This window comes from Choristoneura fumiferana, chromosome 11, assembly GCF_025370935.1.
Source record: "Choristoneura fumiferana chromosome 11, NRCan_CFum_1, whole genome shotgun sequence".
Classification (NCBI taxonomy): domain Eukaryota; kingdom Metazoa; phylum Arthropoda; class Insecta; order Lepidoptera; family Tortricidae; genus Choristoneura; species Choristoneura fumiferana.
The window spans coordinates 9,950,847-9,962,572 of record NC_133482.1 but is presented as its reverse complement, the minus strand read 5'-3'; the positions used below and the strand labels follow the sequence as shown (position 1 = coordinate 9,962,572).

Sequence of the window (11,726 nt, the reverse complement as noted above, 5' to 3'; positions counted from 1 at the left end):
GGATTCTCGAGGTTCTGTTCAATTTCTGTGGCACGAAAGACACGTTTAATTGTTTATATGTATTTTTAAAGCAGGTTATACATAAATGAACTCAAAACCAGTCCGAACCTCCACTTTCTACCCAAAAATAGGCATACAAAATTAAAATTTACTATTAAAATATTACAAAAAAAAACACATCAAGAGCAATGTCAGTTACATACAGGTAAAAAAAAAAACAAACGAAGTTTAATGAAAAAATAACAGTTAATAATAAACCCAAAACAATACAAATAACAACAATAAATACAATCTAGTTAAATGAATACAATCTATATAGGGCTTTCTTCAGAGTGAATACTTACTGTCCGTGAGAGATACCTTCAACTTTGGCCTCATCTACACTTTACATCAGGTGAGATAATAAGGGTCAATCACGGTCAGTTTTAGGGCTAGTTACAGACGGACTGCATTCCATCTGAACGTAACAGCAACTGCAACTGCCCATATTTTTCGTTACAGTTCGATTTCAGTCGTGCACAACTGAAAATTATTGAATGTATGGGCAGTCGGCAGCTGGCAGTTACGTTGCAGATGGAATGCAGTCCGTCTGTCTGTACCTACTGGCGCCTTTATGTAAAAATAAAACACAATATCAATTGATAAAAATTAATTTAATGTATGTATATCGAATGACGTTATGTCATTATGAGTATTATTCGATTCGGATTCGGAAATATAAAAGAGTTTCCAATACTTCCTTGCGGCAATCTATAAGTACTTACTTGACAGAGCTAAATTCAGATTTAAACGTAAATAATGTTTTGGTTTTTTCGCTTATACCTACTTATTACTTCTATATCCACATTGTTTCGTCTGATATTATTAATTTTTACATTTTAATTAACTAACAATTAAGTATGTTTGCTTATGGTGAGCGGTATCAGACAGACGTATTAGTTAGTTTACTAAATTTACTGAATTGCTATAGCATGTGACGTGGGATGAATTGTGTATATTATTTCAAAACTACTTCTGGAATAATGTTATTAACTAAATAGTAGAAGGCGACCAAACTTTAAACTTACCACCATAGCTTCGTCGAAAATTGTCTTCACGTCGTCTAGATTACTATTTCATGAATCCTGTAATCGGGCAGTTTTGGTTGGAGTTCACTTCTGATAATCGGACGGTGGAATAAATCTCCGATGATTTGAAAAAACTGTAAAAGCTCAAGTTGAATTACAAAGTTTTATAGAAGGGGCTAAGATTGTGATAAGGTAAATGAATTTAATCGATATTTTACGGCACTCAATTTACTTATATAATATATAAGGCACTGAAAAATGCTACGTAAATTAAAAAACTCGCCGGCTAAGATAGCGGTAAGGGACAGAAGTATAATCTGCGGCAGACCCAACACCAAAAACCAGGGGGTACAGAAAGGAACGGAGATGTTATAAATATGCCTTAAAGAAGTGTTGCACGTTGTGGCACTCGTCGAGCCCCTGCGAGAAGAGCGAGGCGAGGCGGCGGTCCACGTCGGCGAGCACCTCCATGTGCTTGTTGTAATCGGGCAGAAAAGAGTTATCCTCTGGTTCAGCCGGGTCGTAAGCCATGTTGCCGAGGTTTTGATATTTCACGGAATAGTCCTCCAATACCTGTGTACCAATGAAATTTTAAAAGGACAAAGGAATGCAATATGCCATCAAAACTTCAGTTAACTTGTTTTTATTTCTTTATTTTTTTGTTTTTTCTTAACTTGTACCTACTGTCGCCAACAGATTTTTCAGAGAGGCCAAGGTGAACAAAAATATCGACACATAAACTCTAATAGTAATAGAGTGCATGTGGCGATATTTTTGAACACCTTGGCCGCTCCGAAATATCTGATGGTGACTGTACCTACTATAAAACTGGTTTTGCAAATAGCAATTAAATGATTCTTATCTTATCCATTATTCTCTATTTTCAAATGACACGTTATGAATGAGTGTCCTACAAATCGTCGGTGATACTGCAATGCCGCGTAACCAATAATGGCTAATGCCGCATACACACACATAGCCCGACACAACACGACAGATACTTAAATGTGAACCGGGCTTGACGCAAATTTTACAGATCAGCGTTAAAATTATATCTTTGTGTTTATTTTGACCAGACGAAAAATCTCAAATTTGCTACTTTTGTACCTAGGTTACGAGACATTAGCCATTGTTCGTTACACGACCTTGCAGTATCATCGACGAAATTTGTCTGAAAATGTATTAATTAAACTGAAATATACCTTCACACACTCTGAACTGATAATCTTGCCTCTAACTCCACAAAATTCCACTTTTTCTAGCTTGAGTATCTCGACTGTAGCTTCTAGAATGCCCTCGATCATTTTGAGTCGCTTCACATAGACATTGAACCGCTTGAAAACGCGGTCAAAATCAAACGACCAGCGCACAGGCGTCACCCCAATTGGGAAGAACGTGTGCACTTTGTCGCGGTTCAATTCATATGCTTCGCTGAAATAATAATGAAGCCTTTGAGGTACCTCATTCTGCATAGTAGTAGTAGTAGTAGTAGTAGTAGTAGTAGTAGTAGTAGTAGTAGTAGTAGTAGTAGTAGTAGTAGTAGTAGTAGTAGTAGTAGTAGTAGTAGTAGTAGTAGTAGTAGTTTAATTTAATGCTAGCATTGGACGTCAATGAACGTTACGTATTATTTTCGTTACGTTTATTACGTTACTTATTAGTTTCTAGAATATTTGATTCAACTGAATTCACACACATTCTGCACACACACACATAAACATCACGCCTGTATTCAAAAACTTCAAACTTCAAACTAAGAAACAAATAAAGAAGTTTGAAGTTTTAAGTTTGAAGTTTTCTGGACCCAAAAAAACCACAGAAGTCATTTTTCATTTCTTAATTCCCATTCCCAACCATTAATACAAATCGATATTAGTGATTGGATACCTATTAAATTTGCTATATCTCCAATAAGAAAAATTAGAGCCCTTACAGAAAATGATTCAAGATAGCCAACGCGTTCCTCAACTTCAAAAGCTGCTCATCGGGTTCTCCTTGAAAGATTGAGGCAGGATCGACCGAGTTCGTACACTGCACTATCAGCATGTTGCAAACCTCGCGGAGCAGTGCTATATCCATACAAAAACTTAGGTACGTAAGTATTATAAGATTATCACGATCCAAAGAAAATTTTCATTTTTAATTTCACGTACGTATAAGTTTCTCAACGCTGCAATAGTATCTGGAGTTGCCCCAAAGGAGCCCGATACAGTGAAACATCGGTCTGATAAGATGCTTAGCTTCCTGGAAGTCCGTGCTCTCAAACGTCTCGAAATGGGTCACTAATGGCTTCTGGTAGATGTAGATATCGCGACATTCCACTATAGCTGAAAATGTCAAGAAAGAAAACGACTAACCATGAATTCAGCCCCTGCTCCACCTACCTTCCTGTATCCCCCCTGATAGAGATAATGTGGAATATTTTTCCTTTCTTCTCCATCGGTAGGGATATCATTCCATGTATTTCTACTAAAATCCACGGCGGTAGGGACATGCGGAATTTTTTCCACCAATCCATACTAGCTGACCGTGTGGTAGGGACTTGTGGAATATTTTCCAACCATCCATACTAGCTGACCGTGTGGTAGGGACATGTGGATTTTTTTCCACCAATCCATACTAGCTGACCGTGTGGTAGGGACATGTGGATTTTTTTCCACCAATCCATACTAGCTGACCGTGTGGTAGGGACTTGTGGATTATTTTCCAACCATCCATACTAGCTGACCGTGTGGTAGGGACTTGTGGTTTTTTTTCCAACCATCCATACTAGCTGACCGTTTGGTAGGGACTTGTGGATTTTTTCCAACCATCCGTACTAAGTGCTCGCCTGATAGGGACTTGTGGATTTTTTCCAACCATCCATACTAAGTGCCCGCCTGGTAGGGACGTGTGGATTTTTATCCAACCATCTATACTAACTGACCATGTGGTAGGGACTTGTGGATTTTTTTCCAACCATCCATACGAGCTGACCGTTTTGTTTCTGTTATTTTATTAAAAAACGTTCCCTACAAAACGGCCAGCTAGTATGGATGGTTGAATAAAAATCCATAAGTCCCTACCAGGCAGCCTGCTAGTATGGATGATTGTAAAAAAACCACAAGTACCTGCCGTCTGGTCAGCTAGACTTGTTAGATTATTTTCCCATAATCATTTTTTCTTTGCAGCAAAATTTATTTTCGCGTTTTTACACGAAGGCAATATTTCCAAGTCTGCTTTTTAATGAAGCTTATTTAGACATTGGCGTTTTTTCTGTGTCACATTTTTTTCCAGTCGCATTTTTCCCAATCCCAATCCACACAGAAACAGTGTCGATGGAGCTCTGGTATCACAGAGCTCCTGTTTCGCACCGAGTCTTCTGTACCCCACTACTAAACCACACAACCAGGCTTAACGGCTCATAGATAGGTTTAGGTTATGTTAGTTTTACATCGGCTCGAAGGGCCAAAACCACCCAGGATAGGAGCTCCCGCGTGGGCGGAGCTCCGTCGAGACTGTTTCTGTACCGATTGGGATTGGGGAAAAATGCGACACAAAAAGAACGCGAATGTGAAAATAAGCTTCATGAAAAAAACAAGCTTGTAAAAATAAAATTCGTGTAAAAACGCGAAAATAAATTTTGCTGCAAAGAAAAAATGATTATGGGAAAATAATCTAACAAATCCACAAGTCCCTACCAAACGGTCAGCCAGTATGGATGGTTGGAATAAAAACCACATGTTCCTACCGGTGGAGGCTGGCAGGGATAAGTGTACATATTATTTCCATCTTATATCAAAGGAAAAATAATCCACGTATCTCTATCAGGGGGGATATAGCGGTAGGGATAGGTGGAACAGGGGAAATTCAGCTAGTTCAAAACATTTGTCAAAGCTATTTTTGGCTATGGAAGTAGGTAAATATAACTTTTAGAAAAAAATCCAGTGCTTTCTATTCTATTGACTTCTTTTACATTTTAGTTCAAGTGTATATAAGCCGTAAAGGGCTTCAACATAAACCCTTATAACAGTTTCGATGTTATGTTTAACCCAATGGAATTTGTATGATAAACGCATACGTTGGCATATCGAACTGCAATTCACTTTAAGTTAAATTAAATTATTTTGTCAACCTACCTGCTACAACATTAGTCAGCATGTTCTTAAAACAATCCAAATATACACTTTTCGTATCTTCCATGTAGTGGGCCATCCGCTTAACGCGAGGGTCACGCAGCTGGGAGTAGATGCCTTCTAGATTCTTCAACCGAAACGCGTAAAAGTCTATGTCCGCACTTGGCAAAGGGAACCTTGTTCTCTTGAAAGCTGTAGATAAGTAAGTAAGTATGTATGGAAGTAAGTATACGAAAGTAAAATTTCGTGACATGCATAAATTTGGATTTAATTTCCAAACTCGTAAATGAGTAATTATTTAAGTATACGAGTTTCAAAACTAGACGACGAATGAGTTACCTATGTACGAATCTTCTGACAAAAGGTCATGGACTTGCTGAGCCCACTTTATAATAGCGCCTTCTATATTGGTCTTAAGATATAGGTCTACATCTTCGCCATTACTGAAAAAAAACGTTTCCAACCATGATTTAAAAAACATACCAACCAACCATGATTTTAAGCAACAATCTCCCTGACCATTAATAGTGGATTGTACAACAAGAGCATAAAACGAGCCAGAAAAAAAACCCAAGAAAAAAAAAAGGTATTTACCCAAGACGTTCATATAGCCACCCGAGCCGATACGGCGGGGGTAGATAGACACGTCGAGGGGAAAATGGATTTAATGCTCGAGTTTTACACTCTGCTTTTCACTCCGATGGCTAGGAAATGAAATAGCAACAGTGAAAACAATTGTTCACTCACTAGGTACGTATACTTAATTATATATTTTTTAGTTTTCGTGATTTATTTTGATTGGTTTGATTGATTTTTAGTTTTATATAAATAAAAAATGTATTAAAAAATATAAAGACACATCTTTGTTTGTGGCTGTTGACACCTAATTACCTTGGTCTTAGACGAAGATTTTATTTTATGCACTAGTGCATAAAAAGTCATTTTATGACGCCTAGATCCAGTAAACATGAACTTTACGAGCATGAGAGAGGTGAAAAAGTACTAAAGTACTTGTAAAAGTAGTAGTAAAGTTCATGTTTACTGGATCTAGGCGACATAAAATGACTTTTTGAGTTCTAGTGCATAAAGTAAAATCTTTGTCTAAGACCAAGGCAATCAGGTCAGGTGTAAACAACAAAAAAGTTTCCACATATGGAACACTGATGACACAATGGTTAAACCGATCGAGTGTTGCCATATATGCTTCCGGATTGAAAGTTTCTTTGCGAACTTCTTTCCGCTGGCGTTCGTATCGTCATAGTGTGTTGTATGTTCTTTATATGTTTTAGTTTTTAAATGGGTCCCACTGAAAAACAGCGTTGCGGCTTTTTTTATTCTTTTCATCTTATGTATTTTTATGTGTATTGAATATGTGTAAATAAATGTTTCTCTCTCTCTCTCTCTCTCTCTCTCTCAAATTTTTTTTAATATTTTTTTATTTATACATATACTTAACTAAAAATCAATCAAATAAATTAATAAAACTAAATATTTATAATTATATTAGCAATGCATGAAAAATAAAAGGTAGTAAGCGAACAATGTTTCCACTGTTGTTATTTCATCTCCTCGCAGTCGAAGTGAAAAACGGTGTAAAGTGAAACATTAAACCCATTATTCCCCTCGACGTACCGGCCCGGATGGCTATACGAAAAACTTCATTTTATGCTCTTGTTGTACAATCTACTATTTTATGACGATAAGGAGTTGAATCGATGCGTAATTAAATATAAAAGTACCTACCTACTTAAATATTTGCCGTTGCATGCAGCGAGCTCAGTTCTAAAATTATCGTACTGTTTTTACCACTGTCGCAAATTCAATTATGTGCAGAGGAATTAAACGCACCTATAAAAAAACAGTGGCATACCTTTCCTTGAGTCTCGCTTCCGAATGAAAAATGTTTTCCACTCCAGCGGGCATAGGCAGCATTACTTGACTGGTCATTTCACCTTTTAACTGTAATCCATACTAATATTATAAATGCGAAAATGTGTGTTTGTATGTTTGTCCGTCTTTCACGTCGAAACGGAGCGACGAATCGACGTAATTTTTGACATAGAGATAGTTTATGGGCCAGAGAGTGACATAGGATACTTTTTATCCCGGAAAAATGGTCAGTTCCCGAGGGAACAGCGCGCAATAACCGAATTCCACGCGGGCGAAGCCGCGGGCAAAAGCTAGTTAAACGTAAACATATACCCCTTATTCATAAACGACAATCAAACCTATTTTAGTTAAAATGCCGCTAAAATTCGTTTGTCCTTATCTGTCACTTCGACATTTGTATTTGTTAGAAAGGGACAAAGCATTTGTTAGTTAACATAGGCTTGTTAAGTTTTATGAATAAGGGGGTTAATCTTCAGCGTTACGCGTTTATACTTGCTGCGCAGCTGCGCTATTAAACACATTATTTTTCACCTCAGCACCTCAAACAGGCAGGTTTTGCTATGAGAAATCAGTGAGCAAAATCGCATTTTGCTCACTCCGTGAGACAAAGTAACTTTTTAATTATTTTTTTTAAATGCTGAGTACAGTGTTGGGTCTACTCACTGAATTCCAAATATTTGAACTTTACTTTGATCTGTCATTTCACTTCAACTCGAAAAAAGCAAGAGATAGGATTAAATTTGTCGATTACAAACTTAAATTAAATTTTTGGTATTAAAAATATATCGAAATATTTCCAAAATGTAAATTTTCCTGATCTTTTAATAAAGTATGCAACCTCGTTGCACGAAAGCCGCTTCTCTTGTTTTTTTTTTTTATAAAAGAATTCCGTATACTGCCTCTACAGTATAATTATTATTTGTTAAATTGAATGATTTTTTAACAAATCTATTTATGTTTATGTAATAGAAATCTTAATAAAAATCATATTTAAAGGTTTAATTGTTCAACCTTTTCAATTACCCCGAGATGAGGCTTTTTGCAGTATTAAAAAATAAGTGTGACATTAGTACAAGAAGTTAAGATTGCATGTTATGAGTATGCGATTTGTATTGTAGCTACTGGACTCTTTTTATGGTTTTAAATGTAATTATTATATTTGATAATAATCGGATTCTATTTAAAAAAAATGTGTTTTATTTTGTAAACAGGTAGGTATATGTGGTTTTATTCTTATGTTACATTTAAATTATGTTCTCGCTGCTGAGGTGAAAAATTGTATGTGTCACACGAGACCAAAGTTTTTTTGCATCTCGTGTATAATCCCTTGCTGATCTCAGGATTCTAACCTAGAATCACTCGCTAACGCTCGTGATTCAATTATAGAATCCTTCGCTTACTCGGGATTGAAAATCAACACTCGCAACAAAAAACAACTTTGCTCTCTTGTTGCACAAATAACTATTGTTCAAAAGCTCCTATCGACGTAATCATAGCAGTACGTAAAATTGCTATATGATTAACAGCAGGCATCGTACATCCAAAACAGTTCCAAAGCTTAAACCATACAGCAGCCCATGCATTTAAGATAATTCTCTTTACTGAAAGATTATCTTTTAAAAGCAACCTAGCTTTTTAAACTTACTTGTGGTAGCAGAGAAGAAGATTCATGCATAACCTGCAATATCAACCCACTACACCTAGTCACTGTAGTCAATGTATTATCGCCAGCAATATCTGCCACAGCAGAGCGAACAAAAATATTGACTCGTCCTACCAGCCCTAGATATTTCGACTGAATAGAATCGTAGATTCACGCACGTCGTCGTCGTTTATGCACGCTTTATTGTGTCAGATACAGGGGCTGGTGACTGTACATACCTATAGTTATAGATAAAATACTTGTCAGCGGCATTAACCTGGTGCATCAAGTTCCTTAGGTCATCGACGTGTCGCTTCATGTCTTGCTGGACGATCTTTGGCCAGCCCTTCTGGTTCTCAGGGTTGCAAAGCAGTGGACCGATCAGTTCCTCTGCCATCACGCTTATATCCATTAGGACGTTACCGGACATCTCGCCGATTGATACAGACTGGAAAAAGCGTGTCTTAAGCTCCACAACCTCTACTGTCTACTTCCTAGTTCCAGAAGTACCTATGTAGGTATGTACCTAACTTTGTACTTCGTAATTGCGTCTCCAAAATAGGTAAGCCTGATGTCGTGACGATTTTTCGTCGATACCAAGATTATCAAAAAGTCAAAAATCGTTTAGGTACCTATAATTTCACCGCTTGCGGCTACTGGCTACAATAAACCTACTTGACCTACATACACACTGATTCGCTACTCTTTATAAAATTTCAGTTTGGACGCGTAAAATTCAAGGCACGCTTTGACAGTTTTCAAATAAACACAATAGCCGTAATTACATCATTTTAATACTAAGGCAACCAGTTCTTCCATGGAATGTGATCAGAATAGGAACACCAGGGACACGTATTTTATTTGCATGTCGACCACTTTCAGAAGAAGCTATTCTGATTTACAGATTCATTGGACAGGCCTTTGCATCCAGAGACTTCATTTCGGTATAAGGGAGAGTGTGACATGGGCATTTTCGCGAGAAGAGATTCACTCAAAATTTGGCCTGTCCCACACATTCAAAAAAAATTTTCAAAAAAGAGGGCAAAATTTTGGAGTTATATATGTGCAGTTTTGTTCCATTTTTCATATAATATTATAAAAGAATAGATTAAAAGTAGAGCTTCTTAGGATTTTTTGTATAAATTTATATTTTTTGGTGCGGCTACCTCTAGTTTTCGACATGTCCTACCCTAATCGACGATATTTCGAACACCGTTTTAAGGTTGTTTCAACAACTTTATCCTGTTTATATTGTAATACAGAGGTGTGTTTCTTAATGAAAAAAATGAAATATAATGTGACCATTGTTAGCCTCATGTAACAATAGGCTAACAATGGTCACATTAGGTGTACCAAAGTCTCGTTAAACTATAAGATTTTAAAAAAGCAACCAGTACTTACCTTGCGAAAGTTGGCCTGCGTAAGTTTCTCATCGATATTCCTTACAAAGTATATCATCTTTCCTCTGCTGACCGGTGGGAAGTGTGTGGCGCACGTCAAAAGTCCCGCAGTGTTTACACGGAATATTATGATCTTGATATTCGGGTTATCGAAAAATTTCGTCAAAATATGCTACAAAAGGTACAAAATATGTGCTTATTACTTTTTGGTTGATTAAAATAGTCTATTAGAGTATGAAGGCGGACTACTTTTAACTGACCCTCTCATCTCCAGTAATGAACTTTGCCCACTTTTCGATCTTCAGTTTTAATGATTTAAGTACGTAATCCATTATAAACTCGAGCCGAGTGTCGACTGTGTCTCCGGCTTTCTAAAACAATAAGTAAATTTTCTCAATAATGCAAAAAAAAATCGAAAATCTCTAAATCAATTAAATTTATTGCTTGACAGAGTTACTCACATCACCCATGATGCGTGATATTTTACTATTATGGAATAATAACGATAACGGTCGAAATCTCAAAGTTTCTGTTTTCTTTACATCTTTAATAACTTTCGAGGTTAATTAGAGTAAAGTTAATGTTGCTTCAAACGTTGTTTGTTTTAATTATGCAAGAACCAATTATTATTTTTTGTTTACATGGACGCCTTGGCAACCAATTTCTTATTTTGAATTTTAAAAATCGAGCGCCATTGGGCCATTATTAAAAATGTCATGTGCGAGTTGCCGAGTATATAAATAAATTCTAAGTCAACGTTTGAAACGTGCAAAACCTAAGCTTGAACAGTTTAGATTTTTTTTTATCCAGAAAGCCAGAGATGACGTCATCCATACAACCAAATAAATTGCGAAACACAAAGAACTTATTTTTTGTAGCGCGGTAGGATTTACTGCAGCTCTATTAAACCACATTTTTTCACATGTATAAATAGCCAATAAGATAAAATCATCGCGACAAAATTAAATAGTTGGCCAGAAGTCTGACTCCACAGGACTCCACACTGTAATTTATTAAAAACAGCAGCTGTCACTGTCATTCAAACTTGTCAATGTCATCACGGCTGTCACTTCACTCACATTTTCGCGCTCACTCCAAAGAGTATATAATCACTACGTTTTAAGAGTCGGAACTCTCATACAAAAACAATACCACGATTGTAGTATGAATTCAGTGTCTTTTTGGTGCCAATATCAAGAAACGAACTGCACAGACTAAACAGGGCCGAAAAAGTCACATTGACAAGTAGTGCTGTTAGGAACAGTCGATATTATCGATATTGTAACAGCATAGTGTTGTGCTTTTTTATCGATATATTGTCAAAAAACGGTACGTAGTGGTGCGCTTTTTATTAATTAAATGATCGAATTAAAGAAAAAAAAAGTTGTTTTTCTTAATAATAATTTATTTTCATGTCATGGATCTGTTTTTCTTTACATAGGTAAATACAGTTTCACGTTACACAAGTATTGTATTGTAGTATTGTATTGTCCGTTTTGCACTGCACAGCACTTGTGGAAGGCTGTGCATGTAAATATTCCACACTGGGCAACTCCAAAGCTGAACCTGAAACAAAGTTAAATTTAGCCAGTAGCTTACACTAACTAATGCAAGA

At 36.6% G+C, this 11,726-nt stretch overlaps 1 protein-coding gene across 1 annotated transcript; it reads right to left on the bottom strand.

Moving 5' to 3' along the window:
* Positions 1-2,431: 2,431 nt before the first annotated feature.
* Positions 2,432-10,710, bottom strand: LOC141432994 (dynein beta chain, ciliary-like; the record flags this gene model as incomplete). Its single annotated transcript, XM_074094834.1, has 10 exons — positions 10,573-10,710; positions 10,372-10,482; positions 10,113-10,283; positions 8,989-9,159; positions 7,050-7,138; positions 5,519-5,622; positions 5,183-5,371; positions 3,218-3,391; positions 2,998-3,133; positions 2,432-2,498 (listed from the first exon to the last, which is right to left on the bottom strand). Coding segments are annotated over exons 1-10 (1,221 nt in total), but the record flags the coding sequence as incomplete, so codon positions are not given.
* Positions 10,711-11,726: the final 1,016 nt, after the last annotated feature.